Here is a 17554-nt window from a genome sequence, read left to right as displayed (position 1 = left end):
TAAGTTTCAACAGCCAAAATAAAAGCAGCTTTGGAAAGTTTGAAAAACCACCAGAATGAACACTTGTTGGTTCATCTGGTTTGGTTTCACTGAAGCCAAACACAAGATCCAGATTTTCCTGGTCCTCCTGCTAGCAGGCGTCCCTGACTGGACTAAACTACACCAAACAAAACTGTTTGTCAGGACAAGTTGATTTTACAGAGCATGGAGAGAATTTTGAATTGAAACCATCTTTGTATTGCAACAGGAAAAGATGGAGGTCAACATGACACAAGAACCCATCTTCAACAGACGCAGTGAGAACCCACAGAACACTGAGGTTCTCAGAGCGTCTGTGAGCCCCACTGAGCCAAAAACTCTTCCACATTGTTCACTGGTGAATCAGAACTAAAATCTAGCCTGATTCTGGCTTCACCGTGGACACAAACATTGGCAGCAGCTCTTTATCCAAACCTTCTCCATTTGTTTGTTCTTCTTTTGTCAATGGACAACTTGGCTTCTCCCGCAACAAACTTGAATATTTGCCAGGTTTCTGCCCATTGTTCTCCTTTGGACCTTCACTAAAATAAAAGCAGTCTGAGCCCAGATCCCATTGCATCATGCAGAGATAAAATCCTACCAACCAAACAAACCCCTGAGTCTGGGACAGTCCAAATATCAGTGTTAGATGGTTTCAGGCTCTTGGCAGAAGGGACACTGGGCAGAGACACCAGGGTCCATTTGAAGCAGAGGTGTTGACCACTAAAGTTCCATGAAGGATTCACCACTGCAAACCTGCAGACCTCTGATTTCAAGGTGCTTGATACAACAGCCTCCACACCAGCTTGCAGCCGTCCTCTACCTTTAGTCTGTCTCAACACACAGTGTCCCTTCTCCCTCCCAGCTCTCCCTTATTGAAGGCCTTCACTCAGCATTTGGAACACCCAGCACGTTCAGGTCTGCAGCCAGAACTCACAGAACTCTTGTCCATTAAAAAAGTCCCCTCATATGTCCAGCTGGGGAACCGTTAAGATTTCAATGTGCTTCATGTCAGAAATATCAAGACCAAAGTCCTGGACCCAGGCACCCTCTGTGTCTGGATCAGTGATGAACCTGTGAAGTTCAGGAGCTGAGAGGCTGCCACGGCCGCACTGAAATCTAGACTCCCTGATCTGAAAGAGGCCAGAGCAGCACTGTGTGGCTCTGAACTGGTGTTTGGGGGAGTCACTACTTTGAAGGAGCAGGCCCAAGCCGCTCACTCCCCATGGGCCAGATTTATGATGCAAGGGATCCTCAACACTGAGGTATCAATTAGTATGCAAGTAATTCTACACAAACCTGGTCAATGACTGCCAGAATGTTTTTGATTTTTATTCATGACAAATAACATTTAATGTACTGCAGTAGTTTCCAATATATTCCACTATATTCTTGTTTGATACAAGAGGCTTTAATCTGTGCCTTTGATGTCATCATAAATATATGAAGGCCTTGTTTCAGTGTCAGGAACCAATCAGAGCAGCCTCCTCCTGACTAAACAGCTCTACTCATCAAGCCCCTGACCCCAGACTCTTCTTGGTGAACTGATCAGAGATCAGATTAGTAGAGAAGCAGTGACACAAAGGGAAACTTCCTCATTCCCTGAACGCAGCTTCATCAAACAGAGCAATGCTAACTGTTCACCTGCAGTCGTGATGTCATCAGGACAGGAAGTTGATCAAACGTGTAACCTAGATGAGAGACGTATCATTAGTTGTGTTACTGCTCCTTTAATAAGTGCCGGTCAGGTGACTACAGCGGCCCCTGCAGTAGAGAGGGAGAATAACGAAAGCAAGAGCAGCACGCTACAGACAGCAGACGGACGACTCGAGAATGAGAGAGGAAAGAGTAAACAAAGCAGACTCTTTTGAGGTCTTCTCCTTGGTCCCTTCATTTTTTGAGAAGACACTGGACTCAACTGCTGTCCATGATTCTGGATTGTGTTGATTGCGTTGTGAACGAGGATTTGGCCAGGTTTTGTAGGCGGGATCACTGGTGTGCGAACACACCTGACGCTGTGGAGAAAAGATGGCGAGCCACCCACAGGAGAGAGAGAGTCGGAGTGGAAAATGGCGCCGCAAACCTCACCCACCCAGGTGACACTGACCCTGACGGTGGGATTGTGGTAGGACAGAACTGACAGGTTTCACAGAGACACCTTGAATTTCTTTTGGACTGATAACGGACTGAACGAAAAGACTGGTGATGAACGGGAGAGACTCTGATTATTGATTTGTGAGATTGAGTTGTAAATTGAAATACTTTGGCACTGAGTTTTATTTTTATAACTTTGTTTTGTTCACGTTTCCTGATTGTGTGCCAAATCGGTGTTACATGAGTGGGTTGTTGAAAGGGAGTTCAAGCTTGGATAGAGCCACATGGGAACTTTGACCCTCATCAACCATGCAGGGAGGAGTTCTCAGAGTCTGATTGTGCTGATGAATCATCAGAACTCTCCATCACGCCGTGACGAGGACATCTCAGTGTCAAATCTGTCATTTCCTGCTGCCAGTAGGTGGCGCTGTGGTCGCTACTGACCTGTAGATGTGTTCAGACTGGGATGTTGATCAAACCTGGAAGTTTCAAACAGACCTGACAGGTGGAGAGGATTCAGAAGAGTTGAAGCTTCATTTTAGTTGGAGCCTGAAAATGAGGTGAGACTGAGGGCTCCCAGGAGTTGCAGGTAGGTGCTGCCCCCTAGTGACCCAGTGGAGAACAACATGTAATGACATGAACGTTCTCCATTTTTCCAGTTCTTGACTTCATTCATCCTCAGACTTCTTCAAGCTGGAAGAGAGTGAGATCATTTAAAGTAGAGAGTCAATAATCAGCATCTCATCACTCATTTGTTCTCTGGTGGTGACCTCACGACTCAGCAGTGTGACATCACACATTTCGCTGATGTCATCCTCAAGTGTGTCACTCAGTTCATGCAGCCTTCACTGTTTTATTTTATTATTTCCTTTCACTTTGATCTTCACAAAGACAAAGTGCGTCTGATGGAGTCACCGCTGATAGAGTGGAATGTTTCCATGTTGCCATGACAACGTGAGGCCCCTCACCTCCTCTGTTCCTTCTGAGTCGGCGTCAGAAGAGCAAGATGGCTGCTTCTCCATCAGGGTGGATGAGCAGCTCCTCCCATCTCAGGCAGACGCTCCCTGGCTGCATGTCAGCAGCTCCTCAAAGCTCCTTCTGCTTTCTTTGCTCTCCTGATGCTGCGCTGGTGGATTTGTCCACCTCTCATTCTCCAGGGTTCTCAGCCTCATGTTCTCTCCCTCCTGTTCCAGCTCCTCCAAGTTTCCAGTGGAAGTTTGGCTTTTGTTTGCTACTTTGTCTTTTCTCCTCTGTTGGTGCTTTGAGTTCCTTTGTTGTTCTTTGTCTTTTCATCATTCAAGCCTCCTTTTGTTGAACGCTCCTCTCCCCCGTCTGTATTTGGGTCCTGTTCTCCTCCACTTTGGCCAAGAAGGCGGCCCAACAAGAGTCACCAGTGATGTCACAGCTCCTGGATGCCCCGCCCCTTCATCTGGTGCAGGTCGTGTGATGTCACTGAATCCCACTCAGACCAAACCAGTCAGAGATCAGTGTGTTTGTGTCAGTGATGTCATCGCCGCTGACATCACAGCCCTCCATCCACACACGCCAGACTGAGGTGGAGGAGGTGATGTTGGGGTTTTCAAGGTCTTCGTCATGAGTGGGAGGGGCTGAGCTGGTGAATGATCAGCTGACCAGGTCTGGGCTCAGTTCAGATGTTGAGCCACTGCTGACTGCCATTTGCCTGAGGAAGACCCAACGTTCCCCTCAAGAAATGGAGGGCAGTTTTTAGTGCAGCGTTCATTCTGGTTGGAGTTTTCCTTTCCTTTGCCCTGCACCTCTCTGGTGGGGAGGTGCTCCCTGTTGACAAGGACTCAGTGGAGAAGACTGGACCAGGACCTTCACTGGTTCAAGGAGCACCGAGGCAAAGGGAGGCCTAGACCAGCAGCCAGGGTGACCAGTTTGAAAAGCTGCTCCTCTTCCATGCTGACTTGTTGGTGTCTCCTCTTTTATTCCTGAGTGATTTTAATCTCAGCTCTCTGAACCTGAATGGAGCAGAACCAGGAAATCATTGCAGGAAATCATGGAGGAGAAATGAATGAATGAGACTTCCAGTCAAACTGAGACAAACGTCCAGGTTTGGTCATCAAAGATATCTGACATTCATCAGTAGACTGACAAAGATGCTCATTATTATTGCAGCAGATTAAACTAGAGAATAAAGAGGGTCTCACTTTGGAAAAAAAATATTGCAGTATATTTTTGTTTTATCAGAGAGGCTTTAATGTCTGTCTTTGATGTCTAAACTCTGACTCTGATGTCATTGGTGGTGACTGAATTCTACCGCCTGACAGACTGAAGGCTCATATTGGTGATGCAGGTAGGTGCTGCCCCCTAGTGACCCAATGGAGAACGGCATGTAATGACATGAAGATTCTACATTTTTCCACTTGAGAGATAAAACACCTCACAGCAAGAAGGTTCAGGGTTCCAGTCCTGGCTGGAGCACAGGATCTTTCTGTGTGGAGTCTCCATGTTCTCTCTGTTCCTGTGTGGGTTCTCTCTGGTACTCCAGCTTCCTCCCACAGTCCAAAGACATCAAGAGAGGACGAGGCTGATTGATACTCTAAATTGACTGTAGGTGTGACTGTGAGAGTGAATGGTTGTCTGTCTCTATGTGTTGGTCCTGTGATGGACTGGTGACCTGTCCAGGGTGAACCCCGCCTCTCACCTGTAGACTCTGCGATAGGCTCCACCCCCCATGACCCTGAACAGGAATAAGAGGAAGACAATGGATGGATGGATGTTGGAAACGACTGCAATACAGTATATAAATATTCTAGTTCCATACATGGGAACCTGGTTCTCCTGCTCTTTAACATCCTCCAATAGGAATGGACCGTCTATGACAAAGTATCAATAAATCTATCAAGGAGGAAGAAGAATTCTGATCAAAGAACTGAAGTCAATCTGGAGATCAGTTGATCTCTGGAAGGAGGAGGAGGAGGCATCCCGTGCTTTTATCTCTCTGTTCATGTTTCCTGCTGAGTGTGTGTGTGTAAGTGTGTGTGTGTGTGTGTGTGTGTGTGTGTGTGTGTGTGTGTGTGTGTGTGTGTGTGTGTGTGTGTGTGTCCCAGCTGCAGCAGTCAGTTCAGGTTCCTTCAGTGTGACTGAGGGAGGTTTCTGTCCGATGGTGTCTCCCAGTGTGAACACAGCCTGACTGCTGATGCTGTGCCGACTCTGACAGTGGTTCAGTTTTTCTCAGTGGCTTTGTTGCTGCTCTCAGATCAGAATGAAAGTTCTCTCAACTCTGAGTTCAGCCTCCACAACATGGAGTCACTTGTTTCTCCTTCCTTTGATCAAATAGCGAACGCTTTTGGACGAGGAGGGAGGAAACCACGGCGTTTCACTGCTTTACATTTAGAATCTCACGCCAAGCCGGAGAAGCAGGTCCTGAATCAGTCGCGTGGTCACTGCCGGCTGAAGAGGCTTCGGACGTCACCACATACGTCATCAATACGCGCTTCACAAAAGGAGAAGAAGACGCGGGAAGCTTTGAACACAACGAGGAAAGAAGGAGAAGTCCGTGAACCCCCGGCCTCGGTCTTTGTCTCCTGAAGGCTGAGTGGCGCCGGTAGAACCTCAACATGTGCGCCGCGCAGCTGCTGCGGGTGTCGGTCCAGGAGCGGATCCTCGCCGCCGCTGAAGACTTCCTGCTGCAGCTGGGAGAAGGAGACTCAGCGGCTGGAGTCCCGGTGCTGAGAGCGCTGCTCACCGAGCGGCTGGCGGCGGCCGCGGAGCAGATCGTGGCTCTGCTGGAGGAAACCGTGGCGGAGTACGAGCGGGAGAACCGCCGGCAGAGGTTGCTGCTCGATGCCGTGCTGAAGCTCCCGAGTCAGGCTGGACAGAGCAGGTGAGTCCCCCAGGGACCTGCTGGGCCCCTCATTCAGCCAGAAAGTGGAGCTGCAGAGGTCGTCAGAGAGCATTTTGTCACCATCTGTGTTGAACTTAATTAGGAATGGTGTTGGTTCATTGATGAAGCTACCAGACTGAGGCTCAGGAGAGGACAGGAAGAGAGAGCAGGGACAGGACAGGGAGGACAAGGGGGGGGGGCAACAATAGGAGAAAAACAAACAAACAAAAACAGTAACAACAATAACAACAGAGATTTATCGAGAGTTCGATCGGAAATTCTACTGGTCACCAAGAGACAAACTATAAAAGTAGACCAGAGAGAGAGAGAGAGAGTAGAGCCAGCAGGTATTTATTCTCAGAGTATTACAGTTCTACAACACAGAACAACAGAAGTTATCAGTCGAGAAAAACTCTCACTGACCTGTCTTTGTAGCCAGAGAGGCGTGTATTTTGAGACCAGATGTGTGTGTGTGTGTGTGTGTGTGTGTGCTATGGTTTGTCTTGAATGCGGTGGGTAGCTGACTGTAGCTGATGTGGGGGACCAGAACATCACACCCCCAGTCCAGGATAGCAGGCAGGTCAGGACCAAACCACCAGGGCACCCAGAAACCCCCTGAACACAGGGAGCCCCAGGAACCCCCCCCCCCCCAGGCCACAGGCCCAACCCAGGCCCGCGCTGGTGCAGTGAGCAAAAGGGGCAGCAATGGACCCACTCCCCGCCCCAGCTGCCCCCCCATACCAACATGGGTGCAGGGTGTGTGTTGTGCGTGGGAGTGTAGATGTGATGGTGTGGATCACTAGAATGTAGTTAAAATTCAGGGAGGCACCCGGGGCGTGGGAGTGCCGCCGGTTGATTGTTTGTGTGCCATTTATTCTTTTTATATATAAATATTAATATTAATATTGGTCCAGACGTTATGTGTGCCAGAGAGCTAAGTATTTCCTGTGTAGGTGTTTTTTGTGTTGTGTTATTTTTTGATGGGTCCATGAGGATCATGAAGTGAAAGAAACAAAGACCTGACGCATCAGTGGATCTCAGGAATCCTCATTCCAGGGCTGGAACCTGAGGTGTGAGTCACTGTCAGTGGTCAATGTTAAGAACACTCCCATTGACAGGCATCAGAAGCATGTTACCATTGGACTGAACCAAGACAAGACCAAGCTGAGGGGACATTCACACTGTGTTGCTAACTCCTGCTAACTGAGTCGTGTGTGACAGGCTGGCCCAGAATGCTGTGCATGTTGGTGTCCTTGTGTCGTTCTTCTGTAGGCTGCTACGGTGCTACCTTGTTAAAAGATGATCCTGTAGACTGGAAATTATATCAGCCCATTAAAAACAACCTTTTTTTCTCCACTGCCCGGTTGGCCTGGGCTGGACCGGCCATTAGGGAATCATTCCACTTCTCCCAGTGGCCAGCACCTCCCTGGCTGTGAGTGTAGGTGGGCTGACATGTTTAGCATCGGTACAGGTTCCCTCTGGTTCTAGGGACTGAACTCTCATTCTCCTACAGGGTCTCATTCTAGAAATGAACATTCTGACTAGCAGATGTGATCATGAATGGACAAAACCATTCAGTGGAGGGGACCTATGACCTTTGACCTGGGTGACCCAACGTTGATCCAAGCATCTGAAGCCAGCGTTTCTATTCCCAGTTTGCTGACTGGTCCTCAGTAGCAGCACATCTCTTTTCATTGAGTTGATTTCTGTTTCTGTCTGTTGCTCCGCTGTTTCAGAGTCAAATGAAGAGATTTCTGATGTTGCTGTTTGTGTCCTGCAGATGTGGAGCAGCTGCTGGTGATTAAAGAAGAGGTTCCCCCTGAGCTGCAGGACCCAGAGCCCCCCCACATTAAAGAGGAGTGGGAGGAGCTCTGGACCAGTGAGGAGGGAGGGCAGCTTCAAGGGCAGGAGGAGGCTGATATCACCACGTTCCCCTTCACTCTGGTCCCTGTGAAGAGTGAAGGGGACGAAGAGAAACCTCAGTTCCCAAAGCTTCATCAGAGTCTAACTGAGGAGAACTTGAAAGAAGAGTCTCTGAGCAGCAGCCCAGTTCATCCTCTGAAAACAGAAGCTGATGGAGAAGAGAGTGGAGGACCAGAACCAGAACCAGCCAGCAAGGTAGATCCAAATCCACTTGTACAACCCCAGACTGAAGACCAGATGTCAGACTCTTCTGAAGCTGAGACTGAAGTCAGTGAGGATGATTGGGTCAGACCTGATAACACGGCCACCTCTGAGCACAAGGAACCCTTTGGCTCAAGGAGGAATTTGCTTCAGAAACTGAGCCCAGGACAGGAAGTGACTCATTGCAGCTCAAAAGATCAAAAACTAAAGACTGAAAGAGAATCAGAGATCATCAGGAACGTGACCTTTGGTCCTTCTGAATCTGAGACAGAAGTCAGTGAGGATGAGCGTCCCTTTAGGTGCTCAACATGCAGTAAAGGTTTTAGTAATAGAAGGCTTTTGGATAAACACATGAGAACACACACTGGGGAGAAACCATCCCCATGCTCAATTTGTGGTAGAGGATTCTCAAAGGGATATTTGAAAACACACATGAGAACACATACTGGAGAGAAACCGTTTCCCTGCTCAGTTTGTGGCTCAAGATTTTTAGAAAAGGGACATCTGAAAAGACACATGAGATCACACACTGGAGAGAAACCATTCCCCTGCTCAGTTTGTGGCGCAAGATTTTCAGTAAAGGGTTGTCTGAACAGACACATGAGAATGCATACTGGAGAGAAACCATTCCCCTGCTCAGTTTGTGGCAAAAGATTCTCAGATCAGGGACATCTGAAAAGACACATGAGAAAACACACTGGGGAAAAACCGTTTCCCTGCTTAGTTTGTGACAAAATATTCTCACAACAGGGACATCTGAAAAGACACATGAGAAAGCACACTGGGGAGAAACCATTCCCCTGCTCAGTTTGTGGCAAAAGATTCTCAGTTAAGGGATGTTTGAAAACACACATGAGAACACACACTGGGGAGAAACCATTCCCCTGCTCAGTTTGTGGCAAAAGATTGTCAGACAAAGGAAATCTGAAAAATCACATGAGAACACACACTGGGGAGAAACCATTCCCCTGCTCAGTTTGTGCTAAAAGATTCTCGGTAAAGGGACATCTGAAAACACACATGAGAACGCACACTGGGGAAAAACCATTCCCCTGCTCAGTTTGTGGCAAAAGATTCTCAGTAAAGGGACATCTGAAAACACACATGAGAACGCACACTGGGGAGAAACCATTTGTCAAAATATCGCACTGAAGCCTTGAAAAAAAGAGTGGGAAACGCAGGTTGAAAGCCAAATAATGAATGTATTCTCTGATAACTCCTCCCTGCCTGGTTGATCTGAGTCAAAGTTCCCATGTCTGATCAACTTCCTGTCCTGAAGACTTCACTACTGCAGGTGAACAGTTAGCATTGCTCTGTTTGATGAAGCTGCGTTCAGGGAATGAGGAAGTTTCCCTTTGTGCCAATGCTTTTCTACTAATTTGATCCTCTAACCCAGGGGTCGACAACTGCGGCTCCGGAGCCGCATGTGGCTTTTTCATCCTTAAGTTGCAGCTCTGCGTGGCTTGGGAAAATAAATTTTAAGTGTCCGATTGAAGTGTATGTTATTTGTCTCAAAAACGTGTATCATGTCTTCTTATTAAGTCAAAGTTTTTAACTTCTTTCTTCAGACCTTGTGCAATTTCGGTGATCAGCATTTGCCTTCTTCAGAGACGTTTGACAGCACTCGACGTGTCAGCAGGCAGCCGGCATGTGCGGAAAGCCCAGTGACACCTAAACTGCGCAATATCTGAACAAAGTATTTTCTACTACAACTACAATTCTACTACAATTTCATTTAGCAGACGCTTTTATCCAAAGCGACGTACAACACAAGCAAGAATTTAGACCTATTTTCTTTGTGTTTGTTCATTTGTTTAATTGTAGTTGTAAATTGTAAGATTATTGTGATCTCGAAATATTAAAATAAAATTATATATACGGTAATTTCTGGACTATCAGCCGCTACTTTTTCCCCCTGCTTTGAGGGCTGCGGCTTATACAACGGTGCGGCTGGTAGGCTAGTTATATTTTAAACAGATGTTACTGCACCTTTAGGCCTACTGCTATGTTACAGGCACTTTTAAAAAACACTTAATTCGTAGGGCTGCAATGATTAGTCGACGTTGTTGACAAAAATTTGATAATTGAAATAGTCGACAGTGAAGTCCATTGTCGCCAGACGCATTTTTCCAACAGAGTGAGGCTTCTCACCTGATTATAATCTCTGCTGAGAGTCGCTCATGCGCAGTAGCGTCTCTGTCTCTGAGCGGTAACATACAGAAATGGCGGCGTCAACATCAGGTACGTGTACCAAACTTCTAAAGTTTGGTGGTATTTCAGCCTGGATACGGCGAATAAAAAGACTACTTGGAAAGGTTGCAAAGCAGACCTTGGTGTCATGGCAGCACCTCGGCGATGCAGGAACATTTAAAGAGAAAGCACGTGGGGCAGTTGAACGGAACGGAGTCTGACTCGCCTCGGTGAGATTCAAGGAACATTCAAGCCAATATGGTTTTTATGACACACATGGTATATTTTAGAAGCGTATTTTCGCTATAAAAGTGTTTACTTGATTTTAATTTATTATTTATTTGCCTGACAGAGGTTTATTTATTTATGGATCTATGTCTCTGCTGACCGAGCACTGGGCCTAATTGGTTTTAGACAGGACGTTTTTATTTAATTTTTGTACGAACCTGCAGTGTTCAATAAAAGATGTATTTTTCATTGTACCATCTTTCTTGTTTATTATCATTGCCTCATAATTAAATCAACTTCATGCTAAATTTAAGAAAAAATTAATAAATATCCGATTAGTCAACTAATCGTTTCAATAGTCGGTGACTAGTGGACTATTAAAATAGTCGTTAGTTGCAGCCCTGTTAATTAAGGGTAGCCTCGTCCAGCGCTGTAAGCTTCGTTTATGGTCCGTTCGCTGAGAGAGCACCGTTTATTTCTCCTCAGTAAACACGTTTCAAATGCTGTGAAAGTTTGTGTGTCTGAAACGCGATGTGTCGTGTGATGCAGTACAGTTTACACAGCACGGTTCATGTTCCGTACTGTTGTTATAAGTGATGCATGTATGCAACTTGTTGTTTGTAAGAAAGGTTAACAAATCGGAAGCTTCCCCAAACAGCCGTCTCTTTCCTGACAATCCCCTCTGTGCATAAACCCTTACATGTGGTCATTAAACATTAAAACACCTGCGGCTTAGAGTCCATTGCGGCTTCTATATATACACATTTGTTTTTACCTAAATTTCACTGGTCTTCTAGAATCATCTGAACAAACCCTCCTCAACACAGTGAAGCCTTCGTCTGACAGGAGGAGTTTCTTTTCCCAGTGATTCCACTGGTAAAGTGAAAAGCTTCGTTCATCAGACTGGTCTGATAGGATCAACTACTGGTTGCTCTGGAGTGGAAACAGCAACCCGTCAGGAAACGTTAGTTTTCAGCTTCTATCATTTATTTGACAGGAAATGTTGATGACACACTGGGATTTTTGTTCTCCTGCTGTCACTGTCAAGTGCCAGTTCAGATGGACTTGATGTTACAGAAAATCCAGCACGGTGGTGCAGTGGTCAGCACTGTCTCCTCACAGCAAGAAGGTTCCAGGGTTCAAGTCCCAGCTCCAGCACAGGATCTTTCTGTGTGAGTCTGCATGTTCTCCCTGTTCCTGTGTGGGTTCTCTCTGGTACTCCAGCTTCCTCCCGCAGTCCAAAGACATCAAGAGGGGACGAGGCTGATTGATACTCTAAATTGACTGTAGGTGTGACTGTGAGAGTGAATGGTTGTCTGTCTCTATGTGTTGGTCCTGTGATGGACTGGTGACCTGTCCAGGGTGAACCCCGCCCCTCGACCAATGTCAGCTGTGATAGGCTCCACCCCCCCTATGAACCTTAACAGATAATCAGTGGAGAAATGGAAATTTAGCTGCTATGTTGAATCAGAAAAACCTTTTCAAGTCTACTTTTGCTTCAGTCACAAAGTGGACTGTTGTTAACTCTCACAATGGTTGGTGATTGTGGAGGAAGACAAAATCCTTATGAACCTCTTTTTAACAGACACACATTTCTAAAGACACTGGTTCATTTTATTTTTCTTCTTTTAGCAAAGGATGGTTTCAATCCATCGACCTCTGGGTTATGGGCCCAGCACGCTTCCTCTGCGCCACTCTGCTCTACCATTGACTGAACAGTCCTTGTTTTAGGACAGCATTCTCTGTCTTTGTCTCTGCCCCGCTCTCCTGCTCTCTTTCCCCCCAACCGGTCAAAGCAGAAGGCCGTCCCCACTGATCCTGGATCTGCTCGACGTTCCTGTCTGTTAAAAGGAAGGTTTTCATCACCACTGTTGCAGGATGTGCTGCTGGTGGAGAATTGTTGGGTGTAGATTCATTGAAGGAGTTTGGTGCTGGACCTGCTCTACTAGTAAAGAGTCATGAGAGAACTTTGTTGTGACTTGACACACACACACACACACACACACACACACACACACACACACACACACAATCCTAAACAGGAGAAGTGGAAGAAAATGGATGGATGGATGTTTCCCAATGTGGCTCTGCAGCAGGAGGTCTTGTAGAAACAGGGACTGACCTGACACCAGCTCCCTCTGGAACAATGGTTCATTCATTCATCGGTGCCAGGAGGCCTAAAAACACAAAACACCAATTCAATCCAGGACCTTGGAGCCTGAACTGAAACTCCATCACACGGTGGCTCTGCTGGGGCTCCCACAGGTGAGTGAGGCTGAGCTCCAGTCTGCTCTGAGGAGTCAGCAGAAATCTGCACCACTCAGAGGTTTGGTTGGTGTCTTTGACAAAATCCCAACAAACTAAAATCCTGTTGAAGCAGGAAGTTCTAGTTGAGCTCTCATCCACGTCACATGACCAAGAAAACCTCCTCTTTCATTCAGACCAGAACAGACAAACATAGAAACATTGACACGACAGGTGGGCACCGTCAACTTAAAGCACGTTAAAATGGCAAAATATGAGGCCATGCATGCATTTATTATGCAAAATATTTGATACTTTATTGATAATAAGGATTCCAAGAAACTTTCTAAAACCAGGCCACCCTGTGCCGTGTGCTAGCCTATGGAAACAAACAGACCCAGAATCAGATATAGAGGTTCAGGTTCTGGATGGTTCTCGTTGGTTCCTGCAGTAATTGAAGCAGTTAAAGGCATATATATCCAAGTGTGTGTGTGTGTGTGTGCATGCATATGTACCATAAATGACCAATTAGTAGCAAAATCGATGTGGACCCCGGGCGTTTAAAAGAGACCAGGCGTTGATTGATACAGGCTTTTATTTTGGCGCTGGCCAGCACTGGGCCACTATTATTATTTTTTTAGCAATAGGTAAACAAGGTATAACAATATACTGTAGTACTTTAAAGAACAGTAGTGCAAATATCAAGATTGTCCAGAGAACACTTTACACAAGAACACATTATTAGGAAGAAAAGGGGCGTGACAACTTGAGGCCCGTATCCTTCCACTTCCACGACAGTCTCATGAGGCCAAAATAGCAGATCTACACATTCACAACGACGCGTTACCACCTTGTAGATCTTTTTTTTTTGCATGGAACCGTGAGCTTGAAGATTTGCTGTCTGCGGTGCACTGACATCATGAGACATAAATTACTGGGAAGTCAAAATAAATTGCAAAATCTTACATGAAACCAAGTTAAGATCAAATTAATCTCAAATAACGGCCCCCAGGCGTTTAAACGAACCTGGCGTTTATTTAAGACAGGCGTCTACTTTACAAAATGAGGTTGGACCCTCAGCCATCAAATGAGACCCGGCGGCACTTTGACACCAGGCTGTTAATTGGTCAGTTAGGGTAGATTAAGGTTGATAACATCCACTCCAAATAGTCAAACACAGGGGTGAGGATACAAGCAGAGCCTCTACATGGAAACAAAAGCACTGACAACTTTAAAACTGTACAGCGAGTTAAGAAAAATACTCTCTTTAAACCTTTTTATTAACGGTCCTCATAAACCTGTCTATTAATAAACTTTCTATTCTTCTGTTAACTTTAAGTTCACTGTTCAGTAACTGGATGGATGACAACAACAGAGATGCCTGTTTCTGAGTTTAGTCATTTGGAGGTTGATCTCATGGTGGATAAAACTGCAGGCTCACTGCTGCAGAAGCTTGCTTTTTCCTTTGTTTGGTGACGCATTTCCTTTGTTTGGCAGGAGGCAGGGTGAAGGGAAGTAGACCCAAATGAAGAGGAGGGTAAGGAGGGTGCACAAAAGAGGTTTGTGAAAGAGACTGGAGACTGGAGAGACTGGAGAGACTGGAGACTGAAGGCTTGAGAGACTGGAGACTGGAGACTGGAGACTGAAGGCTTGAGACCGGGGAAACCTGGAGGCTTGAGACTAGCGGCTCGTGACTGTGACAACCCTTGACCTAGACTTCGACATCGCAACACAACAGTACAATAATGACCCGACATGGCACAGGGGAAACACAGAGGTTAAATACACGAGAGGCACAGGTGGTGTAATCACCCAGGAGAGACACATTAGGTAACCAAGGGAGGGAGGACAGGAAGACAGGACATGACCACAAAGTAAAACAGGAAACACAAGACAGGGATCGTGACATTATTCTGTTTAAGAGTTGTGAGTTAGCAAGTAATGAGCCACTGGTAATGTGTAGCGCCTCTGAACTGTGTAGTTCAGTAGAAATCGATAACCTGCTTTAACGATGTCAGACCTGTTAGTTTCTGGGCTTCTCCATCAAAGGTCAGGAAGGATGTTCATATGCTGAATTCATAAATGGATGTGGAAGGACAAACCACAGGTGCTAACATGTATTCCAAATGGTCTGGTTGTTAAAGTTGAAAAATGTATCTGGTGGCTTCTGGGTGACAGGTTGATGGTTGTCTCTGCTGGTTCTAGGGACTGGAACCATTTGGCTCCACCCTGACAAGCCACCTCACAAATGGCCAGGAACTCTTTTCAACCTGTGTTTGACCCCAATCTGCATTTCCCTCCCCAGTGAATGTGAAGAGATGTGTAAATACCTGACAGTTTCTCAGAACAACAGAGAACTTAGCCTCTTTTCTGGTCACTGCTCCACTGGACGATCATCTCAACCACTAACACAACCACAACCAACCAACCAACCAACCAACCACAACCACTCAACCACACTAACGACTCCATCACTCCTTCAAAAAGAGGATCATTCAACAACAGAGAACAGCTCTGTGGTAGAATTCCATCACCAGGCAACTAAGCAAGAGGCAGAATCGTCTTCAAATGCATAAGAAGGTCCTCAGTAAAGCCAGAGCCGCCTCAGTAAACACAGAAACTGCAGTTAAACCAGATATTTCTTTAGACCACTTTTATCAAATTAACAAGGGTCTTCTCCCTGTTCCTGCGTGGGTTCTCTGTGGGACTCCAGCTTCTTCCCACAGTCCAACGACATGCAATTGGGGACTAGGCTAAATTAATACTCTAAATTGACTGTAGGTGTGAATGGTTGTCTGTCTCTATGTGTTGGCCCTGCTATGGACTGGCAACCTGTCCAGGGTGAACCCCCCCTCTCGCCTGTAGACGCTGGGATAGGCTCCACCTCCCCACGACCCTGAACAGGAATAAGCGGAAGACAATGGCTGGATGGATGGATGGGCCTTCAACCTGTGTCTCGCTCTTTTGTCTTACTTCAAAGCCATGGCATGGCAAGGTGGTTTCTCCCCAGGAGGGGTTCTCAAGTGTCTTTTAAGACTTGCCTGAACTGAGAATTTTTTGCCACAAACTGAGCAGGGGAATGGTTTCTCCCCGGTGTGCGTTCTCATGTGTGTATTCAGATGTCCCTTAAGTGAGAATCTTTTTCCACACACTGAGCAGGGAAATGGTTTCTCCCCAGTGTGTGTTCTCATGTGTTTTTTCAGACATCCCTTTTCTGAAAACCTTTTGCCACAAACTGAGCAGGGAAACAGTTTGTCCCCTGTGTGTGTTGTCATGTGTCTTTTCAGATGTCCCTTAAATGAGAATCTTTTTCCACACACTGAGCAGGGAAATGGTTTCTCCCCAGTGTGTGTTCTCATGTGTTTTTTCAGCTGTCCCTTTTCTGAAAACCTTTTTCCACAAACTGCGCAGGGAAACGGTTTGTCCCCTGTGTGTGTTCTCATGTGTGTATTCAGATGTCCCTTAAGTGAGAATCTTTTTCCACACACTGAGCAGGAAAATGGTTTCTCTCCAGTGTGTGTTCTCATGTGTGTTTTCAGATAACCCTTTTCTGCAAACCTTTTGCCACAAACTGAACAGGAGAATGGTTTCTCCCCAGTGTGTGTTCTCATGTGTTTATCCAAACTCCTTCTGTAACTAAAACCTTTACTACATGTTGAGCACCTAAAAGGACACTTATCCTCACTGACTTCTGTCTCAGATTCAGAAGGACCAAAGTTCACGTTCCTGATTATTTCTGATTCTCTTCCAGTTTTTACTTTTTCATCTTTTGAACTGCAATGAGTCACTTCCTGTCCTGGGCTCAGTTTCTGAAGCAAATTCCTCTTTGAGCCAAGGGGTTCCTTGTGCTCAGAGGTGGCCGTGTTATCAGGTCTGACCCAATCATCCTCACTGACTTCAGTCTCAGCTTCAGAAGAGTCTGACATCTGGTCTTCAGTCTGGGGTTGTACAAGTGGATCTGGATCTACCTTGCTGGCTGGTTCTGGTTCTGGTCCTCCACACTCTTCTCCATCAGCCTCTGTTTTCAGAGGATGAACTGGGCTGCTGCTCAGAGACTCTTCTTTCAAGTTCTCCTCAGTTAGACTCTGATGAAGCTGTGGGAACTGAGGTTTCTGTTCGTTCCCTTCACTCTTCACAGGGACCAGAGTGAAGGGGAACGTGGTGACATCAGCCTTCTGCTGCCCTCCCTCCTCACTGGTCCAGAGCTCCTCCCACTCCTCTTTAATGTGGGGGGGCTCTGGGTCCTGCAGCTCAGGGGGAACCTCTTCTTTAATCACCAGCAGCTGCTCCACATCTGCAGGACACAAACAGCAACATCAGAAATCTCTTCATTTGACTCTGAAACAGCGGAGCAACAGACAGAAACAGAAATCAACTCAATGAAAAGAGACGTCCTGCTACTGACGACCAGTCAGCAAACTGGGAACAGAAACGCTGGCTTCAGATGCTTGGATCAACGTTGTGTCACCAAGGTCAAAGGTCATAGGTCCCCTCTGCTGGATGGTTTTGTCCATTCATGATCACATCTGCTAGTCAGAATGTTCATTTCTAGAATGAGACCCTGTAGGAGAATGAGAGTTCAGTCCCTAGAACCAGAGGGAACCTGTACCAATGCTAAACATGTCAGCCCACCTGCACTCACAGCCAGGGAGGTGCTGGCCACTGGGAGAAGTGGAATGATTCCCTAATGGCCGGTCCAGCCCAGGCCAGCCGGTGGGCCTGGGGTCCTCTGTCTGCCCTGTCTTTCTGTCTCTCTGTGGGCTGCCTCAGGGGTTGCTGCTCCTCTACTTTCCTGTGGGTCCTGGC

The 17554-nt window shown here is 46.6% G+C and overlaps 1 protein-coding gene and 1 pseudogene across 1 annotated transcript; one reads left to right on the top strand and one right to left on the bottom strand.

Moving 5' to 3' along the window:
- The first annotated feature begins 253 nt into the window (after positions 1 to 253).
- On the top strand, positions 254 to 9314 carry LOC147270957 (uncharacterized). The gene is made up of 4 exons (XM_086205572.1): positions 254 to 334; positions 5736 to 5930; positions 7796 to 7870; positions 8177 to 9314. The coding sequence occupies exons 1-4, from the start codon at positions 254 to 256 to the stop codon at positions 9236 to 9238; spliced, it is 1413 nt and encodes a 470-aa protein (XP_086061698.1). The 3' UTR covers positions 9239 to 9314.
- A 5905-nt stretch (positions 9315 to 15219) lies between these two features.
- Positions 15220 to 16428, bottom strand: LOC147270956 (uncharacterized; annotated as a pseudogene).
- Between the last annotated feature and the right edge of the window lie 1126 nt (positions 16429 to 17554).

The sequence above is a fragment of the Aulostomus chinensis genome, chromosome 1 (genome assembly GCF_037954235.1).
Source record: "Aulostomus chinensis isolate RoL2024-O1b breed Wild chromosome 1, RoL_Achi_v1.0, whole genome shotgun sequence".
NCBI classification, from domain to species: Eukaryota; Metazoa; Chordata; class Actinopteri; order Syngnathiformes; family Aulostomidae; genus Aulostomus; species Aulostomus chinensis.
The sequence above is the reverse complement of the archived record's forward strand: the minus strand, read 5'-3'. Positions and strand labels throughout refer to the sequence as shown.

Excerpts from the sequence above, each read along its gene's own strand:
- LOC147270957 (XM_086205572.1), top strand. The coding sequence starts at position 254 with ATGGAGGTCAACATGACACAAGAACCCATCTTCAACAGACGCAGTGAG. Across the intron at positions 335-5,735 it reads CTGAGGTTCTCAGAGCGTCT|CGGATCCTCGCCGCCGCTGA; the intron begins GTGAGCCCCACT and ends TCGGTCCAGGAG. Across the intron at positions 5,931-7,795 it reads GGTTGCTGCTCGATGCCGTG|CCAGAGCCCCCCCACATTAA; the intron begins CTGAAGCTCCCG and ends GAGCTGCAGGAC.